This window comes from Ascaphus truei, chromosome 2 (assembly GCF_040206685.1).
Source record: "Ascaphus truei isolate aAscTru1 chromosome 2, aAscTru1.hap1, whole genome shotgun sequence".
In the NCBI taxonomy this organism is placed as follows: Eukaryota; Metazoa; Chordata; class Amphibia; order Anura; family Ascaphidae; genus Ascaphus; species Ascaphus truei.
Window position 1 is genome coordinate 8,244,245 of NC_134484.1, and position 27,242 is coordinate 8,271,486.

At 46.8% G+C, this 27,242-nt stretch overlaps 2 protein-coding genes across 2 annotated transcripts in view; one reads left to right on the forward strand and one right to left on the reverse strand.

The window, feature by feature from the left end:
- ARHGAP39 (Rho GTPase activating protein 39) overlaps window positions 1-27,242 on the reverse strand; it is a 346,600-nt gene that overhangs the window by 163,366 nt on the left and 155,992 nt on the right. The window contains exon 3 of the mRNA XM_075581235.1: window positions 11,293-12,691. Coding sequence (XP_075437350.1) covers window positions 11,293-12,691 — 1,399 coding nt within the window. The remainder of the gene's footprint in view (window positions 1-11,292; window positions 12,692-27,242) is intronic.
- Window positions 1-27,242, forward strand: part of LOC142475500 (fucolectin-6-like) — a 406,232-nt gene that overhangs the window by 85,441 nt on the left and 293,549 nt on the right. The window lies entirely within an intron of this gene.

Genomic DNA, 27,242 nt, shown 5'->3' on the forward strand with positions numbered 1-27,242 from the left:
GTGAAGCAGGGGAGCCTGGGAGAAGGAGCGGCTCAGTGAGTAATGACACTGACTGGTACTGAGTGTGAAGCAGGGGAACCTGGGAGAAGCAGCGGCTGAGTGAGTAAAGACACTGACTGGCACTGAGTGTGAAGCAGGAGAAGCAGCGGCTCAGTGAGTAACGACACTGACTGGCACTGAGTGTGCAGCAGGAGAACCTGGGAGAAGGACGGCTCAGTGAGTAAAGACACTGACTGGCACTGAGTGTGAAGCAGGGGAGCCTGGGAGAAGGAGCGGCTCAGTGAGTAATGACACTGACTGGCACTGAGTGTGAAGCAGGGGAGCCTGGGAGAAGGAGCGGCTCAGTGAGTAACGACACTGACTGGCACTGAGTGTGAAGCAGGGGAACCTGAGAGAAGGAGCGGCTCAGTGAGTAAAGACACTGACTGGCACTGAGTGTGAAGCAGGGGAGCCTGGGAGAAGGAGCGGCTCAGTGAGTAACGACACTGACTGGCACTGAGTGTGAAGCAGGGGAGCCTGGGAGAAGGACGGCTCAGTGAGTAAAGACACTGACTGGCACTGAGTGTGAAGCAGGAGAAGGAGCGGCTCAGTGAGTAAAGACACTGACTGGCACTGAGAGTGAAGCAGGGGAGCCTGGGAGAAGGACGGCTCAGTGAGTAACGACACTGACTGGCACTGAGTGTGAAGCAGGGGAGCCTGGGAGAAGGACGGCTCAGTGAGTAAAGACACTGACTGGCACCGAGTGTGAAGCAGGCGAAGGAGCGGCTCAGTGAGTAAAGACACTGACTGGCACTGAGAGTGAAGCAGGGGAGCCTGGGAGAAGGAGCGGCTCAGTGAGTAAAGACACTGATTGGCACTGAGTGTGAAGCAGGGGAGCCTGGGAGAAGGACGGCTCAGTGAGTAACGACACTGACTCTGGCACTGAGTGTGAAGCAGGGGACAATGTAGTGAAGCGTGCAGCGCACAGCCAAAAAGGCAAGAGTGGTCTGGCAAAAAATCTTTTATTTTATCAACAAAAATGCACGAAACGCGTCGAAGGTTTCACAACCATCTGTTTTATGATCTCTTAATTAATAAAAGATTTTTTGCCAGACCACTCTTGCCTTTTTGGCTGTGCGCTGCACGCTTCACTACATTGGACCCTCCCTCACTGGATTCAGCAGCACGCCTAAGGAGAGAGGGACTGGAGGTACTAAGTGTGAGTACGTTTGCCTGGGGCCATCCCAATGAGGTAAGGGGGGGGTGTTTTTGTGCATTTACCCCCTGCCTTCAGGGTAATTGGAGCCCTTTCATAGGTTTGTACTGCTCAATTGCTAATTCCCAGTGCCCTCTTGTCCTTTTATTGTTAATGTGAGGTCAATGTGCTTGAGCACCATTTCTCTCCACTGTGAAGCAGGGGAACCTGGTTCAATTCCCGGTGTCGGCTCCTTGTGACCTTGGACAAGTCACTTTATCTCCCTATGCCTCAGGCTCCAAAAACATAGATTGTAAGCTCCACGGGACAGGGACCTGTGCCTGCAAAATGTCTCTGTAAAGCGCTACGTAAAACTAGCAGCGCTATACAAGAACATGCTGCTGCTGCTATAGTTACCTCCAGAAGCTGGAGGTCCTCGGAGCTGATATTCATGGGGTTCAGCTCCGGAAACCCCTGCTTCAATACTGTGTAAAATTTGTTTTGTATATATATATATATTTTTTAAGTGCTTGGATTACCGTTAAAAAAAAAAGGACTCAAACAAGCCCCATCATTTTTATTACGCAGTTTTCTGGTCCATGTAAACATTCGGTGAGCTTGTCTATAATGGTTATTGGTATATTAGCTTTTGATCGTGCTCGCGAGATAGTGTGCTGTATGTCTGCATTGCACCAGTTGGAAACACGGCTGCCACTCGCGTCTGCCACTCGCGTCTGCTGGGGAAACGCTCGCTTAAAAAGTAATAACTTTTAGTTGTTCTAAAACGTACAGCAAAGTCTTTTTGGGGAGAGTGACCGGTGCCACAAACCGCAGCAAACACCAAATTCCCCCATATTGAACTGTTCTTGGGTTATTAGGCAGGCCTTCCTGTGTCCCAGGCCGCGGTAACAGTATCACACCAAAAGCAGCCGTGGCTTGGTCCCTTCTACCCCAAGACGCTTGCGCCCCCTCCTGCATGAGGAAGTTAGTTCCGATGAATTGATCTGTTCCGGTCACACCCGCGCCAGCAGACCTCTTCCCGCAGAACGGGCGCCACCAGAGACTATTTCTTAGACAAAAATGGCTACGAGGGATTGTGCTTTAATCGCTTCCCGTATGGGATGTGTTGATCAGTACGGGATCAGAGTAGGGGATCAGAGTAGGGGATCAGAGTAGGGGATCAGAGTAGGGGATCAGAGTAGGGGATCAGAGTAGGGGATCAGAGTAGGGGATCAGAGTAGGGGATCAGAGTAGGGGATCAGAGTAGGGGATCAGAGTAGGGGATCAGAGTAGGGGATCAGAGTAGGGGATCAGAGTAGGGGATCAGAGTAGGGGATCAGAGTAGGGGATCAGAGTAGGGGATCAGAGTAGGGGATCAGAGTAGGGGATCAGAGTAGGGGATCAGAGTAGGCGATCAGAGTAGGGGATCAGACAGAGTACGGGATCACGTTATCGGGGTATCACGTTGCACCGCAGCCCAGATCATGCTCAGCGCTCCACGGCAGCGCAGACCGCGATCACCCCTACAGAACAAGCAAACAGAATATGATGTAGCTACAAGGCCCCCAGAGGAGGCGAATTACACGGAAAAGTTGCCACATTGAACTGCCCCTTTCCTGCCAGAACAGAATAGGTCACAGGAACCAGCTCACTTTAGAAGCTACATACATTCAGGCCTCTCCAGCAGTCAGACACACTATACCTTTCCATGCTAGCTAAATACATACAGGCCTCTCCAGCAGTCAGACACACTATACCTTCCCATGCTAGCTAAATACATTCAGGCCTCTCCAGCAGTCAGACACACTATACCTTTCCATGCTAGCTAAATACATACAGGCCTCTCCAGCAGTCAGACACACTATACCTTTCCATGCTAGCTAAATACATACAGGCCTCTCCAGCAGTCAGACACACTATACCTTCCCATGCTAGCTAAATACATACAGGCCTCTCCAGCAGTCAGACACACTATACCTTCCCATGCTAGCTAAATACATACAGGCCTCTCCAGCAGTCAGACACACTATACCTTCCCATGCTAGCTAAATACATACAGGCCTCTCCAGCAGTCAGACACACTATACCTTTCCATGCTAGCTAAATACATTCAGGCCTCTCCAGCAGTCAGACACACAATACCTTCCCATGCTAGCTAAATACATTCAGGCCTCTCCAGCAGTCAGACACACTATACCTTTCCATGCTAGCTAAATACATTCAGGCCTCTCCAGCAGTCAGACACACAATACCTTCCCATGCTAGCTAAATACATACAGGCCTCTCCAGCAGTCAGACACACTATACCTTTCCATGCTAGCTAAATACATTCAGGCCTCTCCAGCAGTCAGACACACTATACCTTCCCATGCTAGCTAAATACATACAGGCCTCTCCAGCAGTCAGACACACTATACCTTTCCATGCTAGCTAAATACATTCAGGCCTCTCCAGCAGTCAGACACACTATACCTTTCCATGCTAGCTAAATACATACAGGCCTCTCCAGCAGTCAGACACACAATACCTTTCCATGCTAGCTAAATACATACAGGCCTCTCCAGCAGTCAGACACACTATACCTTCCCATGCTAGCTAAATACATACAGGCCTCTCCAGCAGTCAGACACACTATACCTTCCCATGCTAGCTAAATACATACAGGCCTCTCCAGCAGTCAGACACACTATACCTTTCCATGCTAGCTAAATACATTCAGGCCTCTCCAGCAGTCAGACACACTATACCTTTCCATGCTAGCTAAATACATACAGGCCTCTCCAGCAGTCAGACACACAATACCTTTCCATGCTAGCTAAATACATACAGGCCTCTCCAGCAGTCAGACACACTATACCTTCCCATGCTAGCTAAATACATACAGGCCTCTCCAGCAGTCAGACACACTATACCTTCCCATGCTAGCTAAATACATACAGGCCTCTCCAGCAGTCAGACACACTATACCTTTCCATGCTAGCTAAATACATACAGGCCTCTCCAGCAGTCAGACACACTATACCTTCCCATGCTATTTATTTCTCCCAAGTTATTCTTACTTCTTTGGCATTTTATTTTCCGGGAAAGGAATTCTCCCGACCTGCCTGGTGGAACTTTGCCAGCGCCGATGCCTGACTCCGAATACTCCCGAAGGCTCTGCGGCCTCACGCTAACCGGCTGCCGACGCTTTGCCCAACTCTCAGATAAGGCAAAGTCTCCGAGACGCAAGGACAGCCAATTACTGAAGCGCCCATAAAGAAAGACAATATATCCTGCAATGCCATTTATATCTTTACAACGGATCCACCGTGGGAAGAATTATTCTCATTTGCTCTCCATTGAATTCCAAATAGTAAAAAAAAATTGGGTCAACCGAACCAGCGCCAGCCAAATGTGTCTGTGCAAATTGTGTAAGGGCAGCACCAATGCCAGCGGTGTTAGGGGCGTGTTACAGGCACATGGCTAACGCGGGAAAGGAGGTAATTCATTGTCAAAAAAAAAAAAGCTACAGTGTTGTTGGAAGATACAATAGTTACCATTTGTAAGAGGCTTTTCATGTTTGTGAAACATTTTTTCCCCCCATAAACTAAAAAAAAGAAAAAGAGGGATTTCTCTATAAAGAATTGGAGGAAAAGGAGCAAAAATCCTCCTTTTACTGGCACCCCATCTATTTTACAAAATGAGCCGTGGGCAAACCCCCTCCCCCCCACCGGAGTGAGGGCGTGACACTCCCAGTTTTGTGGACCCCCCGAAACGGGTAACTTATGCTAATGTATATCACACCCCCCCCATCCCCCCCATGTCTGACAGCATAAAGATGAACAGCAGTCTCAAAATGAAGTGTCCGAACCACCGGGCAATATGACCAGGCGACCGTTCCCGGTATGCAAACTATTCCACCATCACTACATAGTATTGGGCAGGTTCACAAAGCCGAACGGACCTTTAAAATACTCCAACAGACCTTACAAGCGACCCAAAGGAGTGAAAAAGCTGAAACAACAGAAGTGGCTTTAAAAAAAATTAAACGGTTACGAGTGTTTTTCATTTTTTATTTATTCTTTATTTTTGATCCCTCATTCTGCTTATTAGCGCGAGAAGCAGGAGGTTCCCAAACCTGCGATGTTTCCCGGACACTGGCGTGCTGAAGTCCTCCTCGAGTGGTCAGATTTTCAGGATATCCCTGCTTCAGCACAGAATGACTGGGCCACCTGTGCTGAAGCAGGGATATCCTGAAAACCTGACCAGTTGGTGGCCCTTGAGGACTGGAGTTGGCCAGCCCTGTGCTAGCCAATAGGACAACGCAACATCATCGGCGGCAGCTTCCCATTGGCCCTCTTGACGCTGGGGCTGTAGATGCCAAGAAATCCCGAAATAAACACGGTTCCGCTCAGGGGACCCCTTCAAAAAGGGGGAGGAGGGCGAGGGGGAGACCGGCTGCTTTAAAGAAGGGATAAAAATAGTCAGAGGCCTAAAACGCAGCCCAAATAGCATTGAAAAAAACTAAAAAACCTGGAAAGCAACCCAAGGAAGTGATAAAATGCCGTCTGACAAGGCCGAGACGCGGAATAAAGATTCATCAATGAGCCGAACCTCATGTCAAAGTGTCCATATAAAGGCCTACAAAACCCCCACAATGCATTGTCACAACAATTGAGCCATTCAGTTGTGTGTATAAATTGTACAATCGGTGAGGTCGGGCGGCAGTGGAGAGGGCGGGCTGGCGGGAGTGGAGAGGGCTGGCGGGAGTGGAGAGGGCGGGCTGGCGGGAGTGGAGAGGGCGGGCTGGCGGGAGTGGAGAGGTGGGCAGGAGTGGAGAGGGCGGGCTGGCGGGAGTGGAGAGGTGGGCAGGAGTGGAGAGGGCGGGCTGGTGGGAGTGGAGAGGGTGGGCTGACGGGAGTGGAGAGGGCGGGAGTGGAGAGGAGAGGGCGGGAGTGGAGAGGAGGGGGGGAGTGGAGAGGAGAGGGGGAGTGGAGAGGAGGGGGAGTGGAGAGGGCAGGAGTGGAGAGGGCAGGAGTGAAGAGGAGGGGGGAGTGGAGAGGGCGGGGGGAGTGGAGAGGGCGGGCGGGAGTGGAGAGGGCGGGAGTGGAGAGGGCGGGCGGGAGTGGAGAGGGCGGGCGGGAGTGGAGAGGGCGGGAGTGGAGAGGGCACGCACGTGTGTAAGAGAGTGCGAGAGAGAACAGTGAGCAGAAGAGAAGATAGAGTTAATGTGGGTGTGCCTGAGAGTGTGGATGTGGGTGTACATGAGAGCGTGAATGTGGGTGTGAATGTGGGTGTGCATGAGAGTGAATGTGAGTGTACATGAGTGTGAATGTGCATGAGAGTGTGAATGTGGGTGTGCATGAGAGTGTGAATGTGTGTGAGTGTGCATGAGTGTGAATGTGAGTGTACATGAATGTGAATGTGCATGAGAGTGTGAATGTGGGTGTGCATGAGAGTGTGAATGTGTGTGAGTGTGCATGAGAGTGTGAATGTGGGTGGGCATGAGAGTGTGAATGTGAGTGTGAATATGTGTGAGTGTGCATGAGAGGGTGAATATGAGTGTGAATGTGAGTGTGCATGAGTGTAAATGTGAGTGCGCATGTGTGTGAATGTGAGTGTGCATGAGTGTGAATGTGGGTGTGAATGTGGGTGCGCATGAGTGTGAATGTGAGTGTGCATGAGTGTGGGTGTGCATGTGACTGTGAGTGTGCATTAGAGTGTGAATGTGAGTGTGCATGAGTGTGAATGTGAGTGCGCATGAGTGTGAATGTGGGTGTGCATGCGAGTGTGAATGTGAGTATGCATGAGTGTGAATGTGAGTGTGCATGAGTGTGAATGTGAGTGCGCATGGGAGTGTGAATGTGGGTGTGCATGCGAGTGTGAATGTGAGTGTGCATGAGTGTGAATGTGAGTGTGCATGAGTGTGAATGTGAGTGCGCATGAGAGTGTGAATGTGGGTGTGCATGCGAGTGTGAATGTGGGTGTGCATGCGAGTGTGCATGAGCGTGTATGTTTTATCCCACATTGCATCACTTGCTGGAACCCCTGGGCGTATCACTGTTTGGTTATCAGTCCTAACTCCCTGCTGTACTGGTCTGTGAGAATTGCCTGGGTTTTGCTGCTGTAAATCACGTGCAGCTTATATTTGAATGAATTAGATGAAGTGTGAAGTAATTTTGTGGGAAGGGATTTGAATGTATTTCCCATGCACGCAGCGGTATTATTGGATTAATGGTCTTTAGAGGTTCATCAAGGAAATATAACCACACCGCCTTTCTTCCCCTGCATTTAAATACGTCAGGGGATGGGACTTTGTAAATGGTTACTATAGAAACAAAAAAAATGCTTGTTACATTACAATACATTAAGAATGTCAGAGATGTTTAAAAAAAAATGCTACTCTCTCATCGTGCAGAACTGATTTATTAAAAGAAAACGTAGGATATTGCTGGGTCTGCAGCTTTAAATTCAGAACGGGTCTTTTGTTGCAGTATAACCTATTGGTCCCTCCCACCACCGCCCCTTTCATAGGGTAATACAGCCAACATATCGGTGCATTTGCTGATGTGCCGGTTACTGCAGTACTGCCAGCTGCGGGGGACAGTGCTGGGATCCTGCGAGAGGTGAGGGGATCCTGCGAGAGGTGAGGGGATCCTGCGAGAGGTGCGCACACCCTCTGCTGGCCGGGTGCCCGGCAGCGCCCCTAAACATTGCTATCTTTCATCACATCCGGCAGCTCCACAGCGCCCCTAAACATTGCCATCTTTCATACCATCTGTCAGCTCCACAGCGCCCCTAAACATTGCTATCTTTCATCACATCCGGCAGCTCCACAGCGCCCCTAAACATTGCTATCTTTCATCACATCCGGCAGCTCCACAGCGCCCCTAAACATTGCTATCTTTCATCACATCCGGCAGCTCCACAGCGCCCCTAAACATTGCTATCTTTCATCACATCCGGCAGCTCCACAGCGCCCCTAAACATTGCTATCTTTCATACCATCCGGCGGCTCCACAGCGCCCCTAAACATTGCTCTCTTTCATTCCATCTGTCAGCTCCACAGCGCCCCTAAACATTGCTCTCTTTCATCACATCCGGCAGCTCCACAGCGCCCCTAAACATTGCTATCTTTCATCACATCCGGCAGCTCCACAGCGCCCCTAAACATTGCTATCTTTCATCACATCCGGCGGCTCCACAGCGCCCCTAAACATTGCTATCTTTCATCACATCCGGCGGCTCCACAGCGCCCCTAAACATTGCTCTCTTTCATTCCATCTGTCAGCTCCACAGCGCCCCTAAACATTGCTCTCTTTCATCACATCCGGCAGCTCCACAGCGCCCCTAAACGTTGCTCTCTTTCATCACATCCAGCAGCTCCACAGCTCCCCTAAACATTGCTATCTTTCATACCATCTGTCAGCTCCTCCTGCTACTGGCAGCAGATTAATATCTTGCATGCACAACAGTGCAATAGTGCAACAGTGCAACAGTGCAACGGTGCAATAGTGCAACCGTGCAACCGTGCAACCGTGCAACAGTGTAATAGTGCAACAGTGCAACAGTGCAACAGTGCAACAGTGCAACAGTGCAACAGTGCAACAGTGGGCCCAGGTGTTCAGCGAGAAATACTTTGATGAGCGGAGTTGTTAAATGCTAAGGCATGTCCAGGTAATCTATTGCCCGGCAACATGATTTAACAACAGAGATTACTGCTGTATTTACAGATTACACTATAACTCGCTGCACCATATGTGATCTCCTTGATACGTTCTGCACCTGCTGGTTAGAAGCTTTCCCGGCTTTCCCCGCCCCCGTCTCCCTCACCCACCAGCTCTGCCTTGCACCTTCATTTGAAATGCATGGAAATTATAGCTCCGGCAGGTTGAATTGGGAGGGCCTGGATGTGAAATGGTTTTCCGCTGCTTATTACCACTTCAAATGAGGCGGCCAAGAACAATGACAAAAATGCCAGCGTTATGGGCATCAAATATCACCCGCAAAAATTCTGGGGGTCGGGGGGTTCCCCCGCAAAGCATCAATGTAGGTAAAGGGGGGGAAAGCGATTTGAATCAAATAATACTGCAAACTTCTCCATCTCCCCACTAATTATAGGCTGTACACTGGTCTTCATCATGTTTTTCTATTGCCCCGTGACATACTGTAATGGAACTATATATATATATATATATATATATATATATATATATATATATATATATATAGCAAACGACAGGTATGTTTTGTCATTTGGATGTAGCACTGGGCACCCCCTGTCGTTTGCTATATTCATGTGCCACAGCCCAGTTACACTCTATGTGGCATTATATATAGTCAAGATTAGGTGGGTGTGGGCGTTTGAGCTTGCTGGGTTTGTGTGTTAAAAACAAAAACACACACACACACACACACACACACACACACACACACACACACACACACACACACACACACACACACACACACACAAATACAATGAATTCTGAATGAAACAGACTACCGGAAGCTGTAGCTGGTCACAGATTCCAAACCTTAATATTGCGTTACCAAGGAACGTGCCAGCGTCACCCTCTGTGTGAAACACGCCCTAATCACATAGACCAGGGGCGCTGAACTCCAGTCCCCAAGCCCCCTAACAGCTCAGGCTTTCAGGCTATCCCAGCTTCAGTACAGGGGGCTCCGTGTCGAAGCTGGGACTGATAGAGCCACCTGTGCTGAAGCAGGTATTCATTGAGCCACCTGTGCTCAAACTGGGATATCCTGAAAATCTGACCTGTTTGGGGGGGAAGGAGTGGGGTTGAGGACTGGAGCTGAGCCCGGATATATGAGACACGTTTCCATAACCCAGCTAATAAATATTAACATACCTATCTGACTTATCATATTTATATAGCAAATGAAGTGACTCTTTGCCACATATATTCGTAGGTGAGAACACACAGTATTCCTGATTTTGGCAAGAGTAGCTATTACAGTAGATATTTAAATAATAAATCAAGCTGCTTTATCTCCCCCAGGAAAAATCCAAGACTGTTAAAATTGAAAACATCCTTCAGCTGAACAGCTTTTAAAATGACGCAGTCTGGCTGAATATGGGGACCCAGATTGAAAAACCTTCATATAACAAGTCGCTCTGTTTTATGCTAGTACAGAGTGGGTATAAATACAGTGTCAAAGCTACAATCTCTGTTCGTCTTACTTTCAGTGTGTACATGAACACGCGTCCTCTTGTATGCGCGCGTGCTTCCTAGGTGGCAAAAGGCCCAACAACTCCTTACAATTATACCACTTCAAGGACACGAGCACCAGTACCCAAACCGCAGCACCTTCTCTAGGATTTCAGAACAGGGACGCAGAAGGGAAGAGTCTTAATGAGTGCCTGACCCAGCCTGACCCATTCAGGGTGTGACATCATACGGCAAGGAATGTTTAGTAAAGGCAATCTGAAACCATACATCACATGTTGCAATGATATAGTTGGTCATTTCCAAGGAGTTGACCATGCTCAGTAATGCTTAGTGTGACCAGTAAAAACAGCCCTAAGTATATCATGACATCACAAGCATCTCCACATCATGGATATGTGACAATGACAAAGATGATCGTGACACATGTTGGGTCGTGAAGAGTGAGAAGCAGGTCTTACGGCTTAAGTTAAACCTCATGGAAATATTTAATTTAGTTCCTATTTATTAGGTACTGAATCATAATTGGTGGACTCAGGTAATCCTACACTTGTAGGCCATAAAGACACAATTACATGTGTTTTGTTAAACAACGTAAGGCAAAATTACTCCATGCTTTTGTCTTTTGTTGTATACATTTGGCCACACTCAGTAGCACTCCTATTGACACACACACACACACACACACACACACACACACACACACACAATGGGGTGGGTTCTGGGGTTAGAGATTGCTGGGATTGTGTGTTTTGTTAAAGACGTATCCAAAGTAGAGGCAGAATTGATGGAAAGTGAGAATTCATGATGTGGAGACATATCCTAGGTAGACGCAGAATTGATAAATGGATGAAAATTTACACTGAAAATTAAATGCATTAGTAATGCTTATGTTCACGGGGAAATAACTTTCTGCAAACACATGGATAGTACAGTTTGGTATATTACCTGAGACGGATGCAGATATGGTTCTGGGGAAGCCAGATTAGTCTGAACCGAAACACTTTTTTCCAGTAGTATTTGAGGAAACCCAAGTTTTTCAAAGGTGCTTCTTTTCCAGTGTTTGCTGTCCTGTTGTGCAAGAGCCTCATCCTCACTAAAGGCTCTGACAACAGGCCCGGGCATTGGCAAGGGCACAGCCCCGTCACTCTCATACCCAGAGCCATCCTTCTGCGAGTCCCAGCTGCTCCTCTGCCTCATGTGGAAATGGGCTTGCTGAGCCTCCCACGCCAATCGTGCCTGCGCCATAAAGGTTTCTGGCGACCCACGGTGCATATCCGTTTCTGATGACCTACTTTCTGTCCGACTCATCAGGGGTCTGTTGGGCATGGATGAAGGTCTTTCTTCAACTAGTATCGGCTCGTTATGAGGCTCCCGCTGCCCAGACCCTTCCGATGGTGTATTAGGCTCCAGGGACAACGAAGGCTTCCTGGTTTTCCTTTTCCTTGTGCTGGGAGAGTAACTTGTTGAGGACATCGTGTCCTGCTGACTGGACCAAGACATGGAATCTTCTCCATGAAACTGATGAAGTTGCTGACTGTGTCGTATATCAGAACCCTCCATGCTACTGTAATCTCCCGATTTAACTTCCAGCCGCTGTTCCCTCATATAAGCTGGGCTGTGCTGCAATGAATAGGAGCCACCAATGGTATTGGGTATATATTTATGTCTTATACCCGTTTTCATCTTTGGGCTTGAACCAGACTGTTCTACGTAAACTAGCTGCCTTACATATTCTTTGCCTGCGGGACTGTAATCCAGGCTCATAAACCTGTCCGAGCATTTCTGTTTGGTCAACACTAGTTGCTGGTACGGAGAGTTGGAAGCTTGTTTGGGAGATTGCAGAAACGTATGTGGCTTGCGGATAGGTGATTTCTGTGGGGACCTGGCTCGATAATTCCCACTGGCATCATACTGCATCTCCATTGGGGGTTCATCATAGATTGGGGCCTGATACTCCATAGGAGGTTCTTCATAGAGCGGAGGCTCATAGGCATAGCGTGGAGAAGAAGGCTGGGATTCATTTGAATGCTTTCTGTGCTGCGATTGAAGGGTACAGAAAGATTCTCCCCGTCCAAGGAGAGGAGAGCATGTGCCAACATGATCTGCTCTCTTCAAAAATGGGGACTGCTTCCTCTCGGGAAAAAAGACAGAGTTGTCCGTGTCCACGGAGAAAGTTTGCAAGACAGGAGATGGCTGTCCCCCCGACGGCCTCCGAGATCGGGTACCTTGTGGGTTGTCGGTGGAATATCCATTGCCTTGATGCATAAGGAAACTGGGCTCCCTGTCGGTCACTTTAATCAGCATTCTCTCTTTGGTGCCCGTATTCCATCTCAGAGATGAGGTCCTGTGAGAAGAAGAAGAAAGACACAACTTGTTAGGTTTCATGGTGTAAGTCTCTACAAAGGATACAAACGTGATATTCTCTGTTATGTTCATAGCCACCATAAACAAAGATCTAAGCCAGGAGTGGCCAACTCCAGTCCCCAAGGGCCACCAACAGGTCAAGTTGTCCGGATATCCCTGCTTCAGCACAGGTGGCTCAATCAGTGGCCGTGCTGAAGCAGGGCTATCCTTAAAGCCCGACCTGTTGGTGGCCCTTGAGGACTCGAGTTGGCCATTCCTGATCCGAGGTAAGAAATACCATTGCTTCATCAATCCCATTGAACTGTTTTTTTATAATGGTAAAGATGATATCTTTCCATTTACTGTCAAATAAAGAACAATGGCCACATTTTGAAGGCTAGAACAATGGACGAGCCAAGCTCCTCGTTATTTCCGATGGTGCAGGAGACACGGTTCTTTCCGCTTTCATAACACCGGCGTCCTACGTCACTCTCTTTTAGAAACCTGGTGCGGTTTTGGCCAAAACACTGCCCCATTGTTGCAGCTGGAGGACTCTGGCAAATCGTTCCCACAGATACGTATTTAATATGCTGGGAAGTGGTCTGGTCCTGGCTAGGGAAGGTTTAAGCCACATTCACTTGGACGGGATTGAAAGCTTCCCTGACGAGAACGGATTGCTTTCCAGCACACAAAATAGGAGCGATCGTTTAAAGCATCAGGCCCAGATTTATCCAAAGATCCTATTCCATCGGACACAATTAAGCGCCGGAAGACACCTTGCATTCAATTGAATGGCCCTCAAGACGTCTTATGAAATAGCACCAGTTAGTAAATATGGGCCTCAAATCCTATAGAGAAAAAAAAAAACTGTGCGTTTGAGGGGAAAAAAACGCAAATACATTCAGCTTTCATTTTTGTAAAATTCCCCAAACACTTAAGTATTTAAATGATAGATGGCAAACATCTGGCTGCACCGGAGATGGTAATCTGACAATATTAAAAAAAATGCTGAAACATCCAAGTCATCCCAAAAGGTATCTCTGTTATTGCATTCAAGTCCAGGAATTTCAACCGCGCCACAGATTGAGCCACCTGTGCTGAAGCAGGGATATCCATAAAAGCTGCCCTTTTGGTGGCCCCTTGAGGACGGAGTTTGAGACCCCTACATTAAACAGTATATATATCCTGTATAGGAAGTATAGAGAAAGTATACAAGGAAGTATTGATATATATATAGATATATAGGTATAGATATAGGCTGTCTAAATTTCTCTGTTGTCTAAATTTAGCATAGGTTGAATTTGATGGACGTACGTCTTTTTTCAACCTCATCTACTATGTAACTGTGTGACTATGTAACTGTGTGACTATGTGACTATGTAACTGTGTGACTATGTGACTATGTAACTGTGTGACTATGTGACTATGTAACTGTGTGACTATGTGACTGTGTGACTGTGTGACTATGTAACTGTGTGACTATGTAACTGTGTGACTATGTGACTGTGTGACTATGTAACTGTGTGACTATGTAACTGTGTGACTGTGTGACTATGTAACTGTGTGACTATGTGACTATGTAACTGTGTGACTATGTGACTATGTAACTGTGTGACTATGTAACTGTGTGACTATGTGACTGTGTGACTGTGTGACTGTGTGACTGTGTGACTGTGTGACTGTGTGACTATGTGACTGTGTGACTATGTGACTATGTAACTGTGTGACTATGTAACTGTGTGACTATGTGACTATGTAACTGTGTGACTATGTAACTGTGTGACTATGTGACTATGTAACTGTGTGACTATGTAACTGTGTGACTATGTAACTGTGTGACTATGTAACTGTGTGACTATGTGACTATGTAACTGTGTGACTATGTAACTGTGTGACTATGTAACTGTGTGACTATGTGACTATGTAACTGTGTGACTATGTAACTGTGTGACTATGTGACTGTGTGACTATGTGACTGTGTGACTGTGTGACTGTGTGACTATGTGACTGTGTGACTATGTAACTGTGTGACTGTGTGACTATGTAACTGTGTGACTATGTGACTATGTAACTGTGTGACTATGTAACTGTGTGACTATGTAACTGTGTGACTATGTAACTGTGTGACTATGTAACTGTGTGACTATGTAACTGTGTGACTATGTAACTGTGTGACTATGTAACTGTGTGACTATGTAACTGTGTGACTATGTGACTATGTAACTGTGTGACTATGTAACTGTGTGACTATGTGACTATGTAACTGTGTGACTATGTAACTGTGTGACTATGTGACTGTGTGACTATGTGACTGTGTGACTGTGTGACTGTGTGACTGTGTGACTGTGTGACTATGTAACTGTGTGACTATGTAACTGTGTGACTATGTGACTGTGTAACTGTGTGACTATGTAACTGTGTGACTATGTGACTATGTAACTGTGTGACTATGTAACTGTGTGACTATGTGACTATGTAACTGTGTGACTATGTGACTATGTAACTGTGTGACTATGTAACTGTGTGACTATGTAACTGTGTGACTATGTGACTATGTAACTGTGTGACTATGTAACTGTGTGACTATGTAACTGTGTGACTATGTGACTGTGTGACTATGTAACTGTGTGACTGTGTGACTATGTGACTGTGTGACTGTATGACTGTGTGACTGTGTGACTGTGTAACTGTGTGACTATGTGACTGTGTGACTATGTGACTATGTAACTATGTGACTATGTAACTGTGTGACTATGTGACTATGTAACTGTGTGACTGTGTGACTGTGTGACTATGTAACTGTGTGACTATGTGACTATGTAACTATGTGACTATGTAACTGTGTGACTATGTGACTATGTAACTATGTAACTGTGTGACTGTGTGACTATGTAACTGTGTGACTATGTGACTGTGTGACTGTATGACTGTGTGACTGTGTGACTATGTGACTATGTAACTGTGTGACTGTGTGACTGTGTGACTGTGTGACTGTGTGACTGTGTGACTGTGTGACTGTGTGACTATGTAACTGTGTGACTATGTAACTGTGTGACTATGTGACTATGTAACTGTGTGACTATGTAACTGTGTGACTATGTGACTATGTAACTGTGTGACTATGTGACTATGTAACTGTGTGACTATGTAACTGTGTGACTGTGTGACTGTGTGACTATGTAACTGTGTGACTATGTAACTGTGTGACTGTGTGACTGTGTGACTGTGTGACTATGTAACTGTGTGACTATGTGACTATGTAACTATGTGACTATGTGACTGTGTGACTATGTAACTGTGTGACTATGTGACTATGTGACTATGTGACTGTGTGACTGTGTGACTGTGTGACTATGTAACTATGTAACTATGTGACTGTGTGACTGTATGACTGTATGACTGTGTGACTGTGTGACTATGTAACTGTGTAACTTAAGTATTTAAATGATAGATGGCAAACATCTGGCTGCACCGGAGATGGTAATCTGACAATATTAAAAAAAATGCTGAAACATCCAAGTCATCCCAAAAGGTATCTCTGTTATTGCATTCAAGTCCAGGAATTTCAACCGCGCCACAGATTGAGCCACCTGTGCTGAAGCAGGGATATCCATAAAAGCTGCCCTTTTGGTGGCCCCTTGAGGACGGAGTTTGAGACCCCTACATTAAACAGTATATATATCCTGTATAGGAAGTATAGAGAAAGTATACAAGGAAGTATTGATATATATATAGATATATAGGTATAGATATAGGCTGTCTAAATTTCTCTGTTGTCTAAATTTAGCATAGGTTGAATTTGATGGACGTACGTCTTTTTTCAACCTCATCTACTATGTAACTGTGTGACTATGTAACTGTGTGACTATGTGACTATGTAACTGTGTGACTATGTGACTATGTAACTGTGTGACTATGTGACTATGTAACTGTGTGACTATGTGACTGTGTGACTGTGTGACTATGTGACTGTGTGACTATGTAACTGTGTGACTATGTAACTGTGTGACTATGTGACTGTGTGACTATGTGACTGTGTGACTATGTAACTGTGTGACTATGTGACTATGTAACTGTGTGACTATGTGACTATGTAACTGTGTGACTATGTGACTATGTAACTGTGTGACTATGTGACTATGTGACTGTGTGACTATGTAACTGTGTGACTATGTGACTATGTAACTGTGTGACTATGTAACTGTGTGACTATGTGACTATGTAACTGTGTGACTATGTAACTGTGTGACTATGTGACTATGTAACTGTGTGACTATGTAACTGTGTGACTATGTAACTGTGTGACTATGTGACTATGTAACTGTGTGACTATGTAACTGTGTGACTATGTAACTGTGTGACTATGTGACTATGTAACTGTGTGACTATGTAACTGTGTGACTATGTGACTGTGTGACTGTGTGACTGTGTGACTATGTGACTGTGTGACTATGTAACTGTGTGACTATGTGACTATGTAACTGTGTGACTATGTAACTGTGTGACTATGTGACTATGTAACTGTGTGACTATGTAACTGTGTGACTATGTAACTGTGTGACTATGTAACTGTGTGACTATGTGACTATGTAACTGTGTGACTATGTAACTGTGTGACTATGTAACTGTGTGACTATGTAACTGTGTGACTATGTGACTATGTAACTGTGTGACTATGTAACTGTGTGACTATGTGACTATGTAACTGTGTGACTATGTAACTGTGTGACTATGTGACTGTGTGACTGTGTGACTGTGTGACTGTGTGACTGTGTGACTGTGTGACTATGTAACTGTGTGACTATGTAACTGTGTGACTATGTAACTGTGTGACTATGTGACTATGTAACTGTGTGACTATGTAACTGTGTGACTATGTGACTATGTAACTGTGTGACTATGTAACTGTGTGACTATGTGACTATGTAACTGTGTGACTATGTAACTGTGTGACTATGTGACTGTGTGACTATGTAACTGTGTGACTATGTGACTATGTAACTGTGTGACTATGTAACTGTGTGACTATGTAACTGTGTGACTATGTGACTATGTGACTGTGTGACTATGTGACTATGTAACTGTGTGACTATGTGACTATGTAACTGTGTGACTGTGTGACTATGTGACTATGTAACTGTATGACTGTGTGACTGTGTGACTATGTAACTATGTAACTATGTGACTGTGTGACTGTATGACTGTGTGACTGTGTGACTATGTAACTGTGTGACTATGTGACTGTGTGACTATGTGACTATGTAACTATGTGACTATGTAACTGTGTGACTATGTGACTATGTAACTGTGTGACTGTGTGACTGTGTGACTATGTAACTGTGTGACTATGTGACTATGTAACTATGTGACTATGTAACTGTGTGACTATGTGACTATGTAACTATGTAACTGTGTGACTGTGTGACTATGTAACTGTGTGACTATGTAACTGTGTGACTATGTGACTGTGTGACTGTATGACTGTGTGACTGTGTGACTATGTGACTATGTAACTGTGTGACTGTGTGACTGTGTGACTGTGTGACTGTGTGACTATGTAACTGTGTGACTATGTGACTGTGTGACTATGTGACTATGTAACTGTGTGACTATGTAACTGTGTGACTGTGTGACTGTGTGACTATGTAACTGTGTGACTATGTAACTATGTGACTATGTGACTGTGTGACTATGTAACTGTGTGACTATGTGACTATGTGACTGTGTGACTGTGTGACTGTGTGACTATGTAACTATGTAACTATGTGACTGTGTGACTGTATGACTGTATGACTGTGTGACTGTGTGACTATGTAACTGTGTGACTATGTGACTGTGTGACTATGTGACTATGTAACTATGTGACTATGTAACTGTGTGACTATGTGACTATGTAACTGTGTGACTGTGTGACTGTGTGACTGTGTGACTGTGTGACTATGTAACTGTGTGACTATGTAACTGTGTGACTGTGTGACTGTGTGACTGTGTAAAACATAAAGACCATTTTATTTATTAGTTATTTATACATGTATATTTAGGCACTGTACCGTGTATAAGTTTTTCTGGATGTGCACTGAGCTTCGTCTGTGTTTTATGTTATGTCTCTGGTTTTAAATATGTAACCAGAAACCTAGATATTTCTGTAGACAGAATAAAGCCGCCGCAGAACGCAGGGTTACCTTACCAATATGGGTGTTACTTGAGTGTCATGAATTGCACCTTAAAAGGTAATTAATAATACTGGTGCAGTGATAAGTAAATATGCTGCTTAGTTAATTAAAAGCAGGAGAAGGATCTCATACTTTATGCAGGGCGTTTCTCCATATACTCTACATTAAATATGACTCTTGTTTCAGAGATTACAATAGACATGGCTCAGAACAAACCCACCTCATGAACCAGGCCAGACCGGCAAAGCAGAGCGCCCGGCAAAGCAGAGCGCCCGGCAAACAAGCACACACATTACACTTACAAATCCGGTGCTGTGACATGCACCAATGACCCCCATCCACTCTGCACATGATCTGCCGACCTCCCAGGCACGCCTGCCAGAACGGATAATCCGGCACTCACGCTAAGTGTCCTGTCGCCAAACCAGAGGACTTTCATTTCACATCTAGGAATGAACAGCTCTTCAGACCTAGATTTCTTTGGCGCAGCACAATATTGATTTAACCTCTGCGGAGCAGGGTCGGCAGGCATTGTTCTGCAGTGCTCAGCAATATCGCCACCAGGCAAAGGGTTCAAAATAAAACAATCAATCATTTCTGATCAGAATTCCACCCAAGAAAAACTCTGATTCAGGACAATTCAAACCCATGCAGAAGGGAGTTAGATGAAAGGCTATCTTTGTGAACCATCGCCGTTCCCATACATTCCATAGCCGGCAATGATTTTACTCAAAAGAACCTGTGTTAAACTGTTCTTTTACCAGCTCCAGCAAAGAAGCAAGTGGGTGTTGTAAAATAAAAGGGGTGAACGCAATTTGCCTGCAAGATGTATTTTTGCACAAGTACTTTCATCTGCGGTGTCTCCCGCTCGGATTAATTGGATTTAATGATGTACTTCCCCCCTTGATGTGGTCACAGGGCTGCGATTGTTCTGACAGTCGTGGCTCACATGAATATTCTAAGTAACTGTAAGATCCGCTTTGCTAACGCAGTCACAGACACGTCAGCACAATGATCAGAGGACAGTGTAATAAAGGCCACCGGTGGAAATGGTATATTGCATGCATCATGCTCCCAGAATACACATTGAAAACGCGGCAAGGGACCTGCTGAAATGCCTATAAAACATCCAATAAAACCTTTCCGATACCTGGGAACGAATATAGCACAGGCCTATATTAGTGTCGAATTAGTTGTGTTTTCTGTGTAACGGAATAAAACGTATGAGGGCTGACCAAAAACAGCCGTTTAAAATCTACAAAATAAAAGAAGGCATCTAGAACTATAGATGTAGCATGCAAATCTAGAGGATCAGCATCTAGAACTATATATGTAGCATGCGTATCTAGAGTATCAGCATCTAGAACTATAGATGTAGCATGCGTATCTAGTATCAGAATCTAGAACTATAGCTGTAGCACCAGGATCAGCATCTAGAACTATAGGTGTTGCACCAGGATCAGCATCTAGAACTATAGGTGTTGCACCAGGATCAGCATCTAGAACTATAAATGTATCAGTAACAGTATCAAGATGTATGTATCTAGTAACAGTATCAATGTATGTATCTAGATAATGTATCTAGTAACAGTATCAAGAACTATAGATGGAGCACCAGTATCTAGTAACAGCATCTAGAACTATAGATGTTGAACCAGGATCGGCATCTAGACCTATAGATGTATCAGTATCTAGTAACAGTATCTAGACCTATAGATGTATCAGTATCTAGTAACAGTATCTAGAACTATAGATGTAGTAACAGTATCTAGGATCAGACACCACAACAGTAAAACTGCTATGACTACAACAGAAGCGATGCCCTCAGTCTCAAAAATAAAGCAGAATAGAGAGGTGCCCTCAATACTCTAATGGAAAACTAACACACAAGTATGGAAGATTTTCTATTTGCAAATGATTTAGTCAAGTAAAAAATATAAAGCACATAGCTCTGAAAACCTGCGGTTTATACACATTGCGTGAGGAAACCACCCCAGGACGTGCGTGAGAACGGGAGGTAACTCAATGTATTACTTCCTGGTAACACATTTTACCAATATAAATATAAATAAAATAAACATTTGCAAATAGGAAACCGTGCTTGTATGTGCTAGAGTTCCCAACCTCTCTGTCCTTTTACATGAAGCACGTGCTCTTCTCCCACGTAACACACCCCAGTATAACCCTGTAATACTCCCATATTTACAAAGCGATGCGCAGGCGTAACGCACCCAAGTAAATGGGCCAAACGATGCCTGATGTCTGAGCATCACTTAGTCAATATGACCCTCTATGGCAATGTTGATGCAGTATAAGCGGACACATCTGCCAGCGCTCACACATCCTTAAGCAGAACCTGCTATCTAGATCCCATATCCCTTTAGTTGAGGCGCGCGATCCATTGGTTTGCTTGTGCTTGTATTAAATGTAAGAAATTGGAGTTACATTTTCTGTGCATTGCTAACCAATGACTTACGCCACCTCCGATCGCGCAGCAAAGGGGTGGGATGCGGCACCGCATATTTACAGAACGCTGTATCCCAGGTGATGCCGGAAATCCGCTAACACCGAGTGCCCTTCCTATGGCGACACAGACAGGAAGGGGGCCCTACTTCTCCCTTCCAACAATGGGCGGAAATACCAAGATGCTCTCAAAGTGCCATAAGGTGCAATGACCATTACACACCCCTCTATATAACTCCTGTCCACATCTCCCAAATCAGAAGGCGCTGAGCACAGACAATACTGGAACAGAGGACTTGGAAACACTGGCACAGATCAATGCAAAGTTTGTGCAGCTCTCTGTGCCAACTGTGTTACTCAGCATAGGAAGGGGAACAAGTCACTCGCTCCACAACCTACCCTACTTCACTAGCTCAGTCACGGACCTGCATTTAGGATGTGCCGGAAGCAGCACTATGTTATCTCCCAACCCAATAACAAAGGATTCAGACTGTCCTCCTAATGTTTCAAAGGGTTCAGAACATCCCAATAGCAGCCTGCACTCATGGCTGCTGTCCCACACACAGTCACTCCCACCACCCATTGTGGCCAAGCACTGCCACCCACAGCACGTATTCCCTCACCTGCTGTCTCTGTAACTCTCCCATCATACCACTTAGATTGTAAGCTCTTCGGGGCAGGGATTTCCTTTCCTATTGTCTGATTTTGCTGCGCTTATTGTATTATTATAATTCCCTGTACTGTAGGCTGACCATACCGTACCGTTTTAAACGAGACAGTACAGTTTTTTTTCTTCATATTTCCCGACTGTACCGTCGTTTTAATATAAATGTCAATTTTGTCCCGTTTTTAATAAACTATACATCGTTTAATTTTTTTTGTAAAAAACTGAACGCGGGGTGTTTATTTCCCATAAGGCTCTCTGCTAATCACTGCATACAGTAACACCACTAGTGTGACGAAAGAGGATGTTCCATTTACTTTATCCAATCAGGGCCAGGCTTCTTGCCCAAAGAGAGAACGGCGCTAGTAAGAGACGGAGCGCACGCGTTCTCGCTGCTTAGTACGATCGGAGTCCCACGTTGTACTCGTATCGTTGTTTCCTTAGCGTTGGCGGCTGGCAAACTGCCCCCCCCCCCCACCACTGAACCTACATCCGTTGTGCTTCTGGCTCAGTAAAGTAAATGCCCCGCAGTGGGGTGTGGGGGTAAATAAAACGTTTGTTATTGTGACTCAGTAAAGTAAATGCCCCGCAGTGGGGTGTGGGGGTAAATAAAACGTTTGTTATTGTACTCAGTAAAGTAAATGCCCTGCCGTGGGGTGTGGGGGTAAATAAAACGTTTGTTATTGTGACTCAGTAAAGTAAATGCCCCGCAGTGGGGTGTGGGGGTAAATAAAACGTTTGTTATTGTGACTCAGTAAAGTAAATGCCCTGCAGGGCGGTGTGGGGGTAAATAAAACGTTTGTTATTGTGGCTCAGTAAAGTAAATGCCCTGCCGTGGGGTGTGGGGGTAAATAAAACGTTTGTTATTGTGGCTCAGTAAAGTAAATGCCCTGCAGTGGGGTGTGGGGGTAAATAAAACATTTGTTATTGTGGCTCAGTAAAGTAAATGCCCCGCAGTGGGGGGTGGGGGTAAATAAAACGTTTGTTATTGTGACTCAGTAAAGTAAATGCCCTGCAGTGGGGTGTGGGGGTAAATAAAACGTTTGTTATTGTGGCTCAGTAAAGTAAATGCCCTGCCGTGGGGTGTGGGGGTAAATAAAACGTTTGTTATTGTGGCTCAGTAAAGTAAATGCCCCGCAGTGGGGTGTGGGGGTAAATAAAACGTTTGTTATTGTGGCTCAGTAAAGTAAATGCCCCGCAGTGGGGTGTGGGGGTAAATAAAACGTTTGTTATTGTGGCTCAGTAAAGTAAATGCCCTGCCGTGGGGTGTGGGGGTAAATAAAACGTTTGTTATTGTGGCTCAGTAAAGTAAATGCCCTGCAGTGGGGTGTGGGGGTAAATAAAACGTTTGGTTATCGTATTACTTTTTCATGAATACGGAATATTGCATAACCCCGTCCCGTTTTTGCCATCCCAATGCCCCGTTTTTGCCATCCCAATGCCCCGTTTTTGCCATCCCAATGCCCCGTTTTTGCCATCCCAATGCCCCGTTTTTGCCACCCCAATGCCCCGTTTTTGCCATCCCAATGCCCCGTTTTTGCCACCCCAATGCCCCGTTTTTGCCACCCCAATGCCCCGTTTTTGCCATCCCAATGCCCCGTTTTTGCCACCCCAATGCCCCGTTTTTGCCATCCCAATGCCCCGTTTTTGCCATCCCAATGCCCCGTTTTTGCCATCCCAATGCCCCGTTTTTGCCACCCCAATGCCCCGTTTTTGCCATCCCAATGCCCCGTTTTTGCCACCCCAATGCCCCGTTTTTGCCACCCCAATGCCCCGTTTTTGCCATCCCAATGCCCCGTTTTTGCCACCCCAATGCCCCGTTTTTGCCATCCCAATGCCTCGTTTTTGTCCCAAGGAAATATGGCCAGCCTACTGTACTGTATTCTTTGTGAAGCGCTGAGTACACTTTTGGCGCTATATAAAGACATACAATACAACATGACTAACCCCCTAAATCAACTGCTCAAGTCAACACGCGCTACAAGAGAGAGAACTGAGGACCATTGTGAAGGGGCAATCTACTCCAGCCCGCAAGCCTCCCCAACAGGTCAGGTTTTCAGGATATCCCTGCTTCAGCATAGGTGGCTGAATGAGTCCTAGCTTCAGCACAGGTGGCTCAATCAGTCCCAGCTTCAGCACAGATGGCTCAATCAGTCAATGCTTCAGCAAAGGTGGCTCAATCAGTCCCAGCTTCAGTACAGGTGTCTCAATCAGTCCCAGCTTCAGCACAGGTGGCTCAATCAGTCCCAGCTTCAGCATAGGTGGCTCAATCAGTCCCAGCTTCAGCACAGGTGTCTCAATCAGTCCCAGCTTCAGCACAGGTGGCTCAATCAGTACCAGCTTCAGCACAGGTGGCTCAATCAGTCCCTGCTTCAGCACAGGTGGCTCAGACTTGGACTGAGCCTCTGATGGAGCCACCTGCGCTGAAGCTGGGATATCCTGAAAACCTGTTGGGGAGGGGGCTTGAGGACGGGAGCTGTGCCCCCCCTGGTGTAGTAGAACCCCCCCCTGGTGTAGTAGAACCCCCCCTGGATTCCACGAGGGAGATTTGCAGAAGCGCGTTGATAAGATCCCACGCAAACGATCCTATGAAAGACCCGGGGCGGATCCCATCCTCTGAACCCAGGTAGGTTTCGGCTGATTCCCACCCCGGTAACATGCGGAGAGGACCTGTATAACAAGCCGTGTGTTCCCATTGTCTAGTTACACGCAGGCTGAACGGGGCAGCGCACGTCTCCGCGCGCTTAGCTGGAGACCTGCATTGCAGGCGCTCCGGCGTGCTCACATTTACATTCACCGGTGTAATCTCAGGAGGTTATTCAAAGTGCTAATTAGAATTTAGAACACAATGAATACCCATTTCCTATATATATATATATATGTGTGTGTGTGTTTAGGGGGAGGTGGGGTGTGCGCAGGGAGAATAATAACCTAGCATGGCCATGTTCAGCATTATTATAGCCTGGAACATTCTTCCACTGGAAAAGATCATTTCCTAAAGCAGTGGGAATGTCAGGCTGATGGTTCTGGCGTTGCATATTGTGTTACCCCCCCCCCCCCCCACCCTGCCGAGAGGACAACATATATCATTATCAGACTCTTCTGGGGGAAGGAGGAGACCGTGGATATGTTACTCAGATGGGAGGCGGAGGTAATTCATTACGCCTGTGTTGTTATACTGTGTACAAGAAGAGGCCTGTGAGGTGACACTTTACATTACTCACATCAACAATTAGCTTATTGGTCATTTTCTTGGTCTTCTCCATGGACCTTCTCCCACCCTCATCCTATGTTCTCACCATATTCTCTTACATTGACATGGGATGGGCCAACTCCAGTCCTCAAGGGTCACCAACAGGTCAGGTTGTCGGGATATCCCTGCTTCATCAGGGATGGCTCAGCCAGTGGCTCAATCAACCTGACCTGTTGGTGGCCCTTGAGGTCTGGCGTTGGCCACGCCTGGTCTACGGTACTCAATGTAAGAGAAAACGGTGAGAACATGATGTGAGGGTGGGAAAAGAGGCACAGAGAAGTCGATCGGCCATGACTGTGCTGGAGCAGGGATATCTGGAAACCCTGACCTGTTGGTGACCTTTGAGGACCAAAAAGGTATTACCTGCTACTCAAGTGCTCAGGTGTTTTGGTAAAGTTGAAGCATGGCTGCCACTAGACCCACTTCTTGCTGGTCCCCAAACCTTGAGATTTCCCGGGAGAGTGTGACTGCCAGAACTTCGCACCTCTCTGCCTCGGTCTCTTTATAGAAAGTACATTCATTTTCTTTCTCTACGGACAATGGGAACTGAGGGGAAGACAAAAAGAACCCCCAAAATATGTCATTCCAAAAATACTGTTCTGGGGGTTCACATGCTATTTACAAACAAGATGCCGGGGGGAGAAGGGGTACCGAACACTGCACCCACGCCATTTCTCAGGGACCATGTGGTCAGTATGGCTGCTAGCTACTGTACTGTAGGGCGAGTGCAGGACATTCACCTGGGGAAGGTGGAGCTGTGAAACTCATTCCCAAATGTGATCATGGGGACGATCGGTGAGATCCCTCACTGAAAATAGGTCATCAGAAAGTCTGGAACACAGATCTACGCACGAGTTGTACAAACGCCCTTCCTGGGATTCACTACGTTGCTTCAGTGCAATACCCTTTGTGTAAAGATGCTGGTGGACGGTATGGTGCTCAGCAACAATGTATTCAATGATTTGGACTTCAGTGTCTAGGATCGGAGGGCTCAACTCCCGTCCTCAAGCCATCCCCCAAACAGGTCAGATTTCAGGATATCCCAGCTTCAGGAGAGGTGGCTCAAACAGTCCCTGCTTCAGCACAAGTGGCTCAATCTTTGACTGCGCCTCTGACTGAGTCCCCTGTGCTGAAGCTGGGATATCCTGAAAACCTGACCTGCTGGGGTGTAGGCTTGAGGACAGGAGTTGAGCTCCCCTGGTCTAAGATCTCCCCTAACATGTCCTTTGTATAAAACAGATGCCTGCCATATAAGAAAGCAAAGCTGGCTCTCCTGGGGACAGCACATGGTACGTCCCTGCTGTGAGTATGACGCGTGCTATGATGGAACAGCAGGGCCACCAATGAGGCGGGACCGCTGGTAATGGTGTCCCGGCACTCTGCGGCTGCCCGGCTCTCCTCTCTCCCCTCCCAGCCCAACTGAATTGTCCAGTTTTTAAAATGAGAAACATGATCAATGACAACATTAAAGGTAAGTAACGCTTTTTTCCTGATTGGTGGGTGGGGGATGGGCGGGCAGTGGTGGGTGGGGGAAGGGCGGGCAGTGGTGGGTGGGGGAAGGGCGGGCAGTGGTTGGGAAAGGGCGGGCGGGGGGAAGGGCGGGCAGTGGTGGGTGGGGGATGGGCGGGCAGTGGTGGGTGGGGGAAGGGCGGGCAGTGGTGGGTGGGGGAAGGGCGGGCAGTGGTTGGGAAAGGGCGGGCGGGGGGAAGGGCGGGCAGTGGTGGGTGGGGGATGGGCGGGCAGTGGTGGGTGGGGGAAGGGCGGGCAGTGGTGGGTGGGGGAAGGGCGGGCAGTGGTTGGGAAAGGGCGGGCGGGGGGAAGGGCGGGCAGTGGTGGGTGGGGGGGGGGTAAGGGCAGGCTGTAGGGGGGGGTGGGCTGGGGGGGAGAAGGGCGGGCTGTGGGGGGGGGGGGAGAAAGGCAGGCTGTGGGGGGGAAGGGCGGCTGTGGGGGGGGGAGAAGGGCGGGCTGTGGGGGGGGAGAAGGGTGGGCTGTGGGGGGT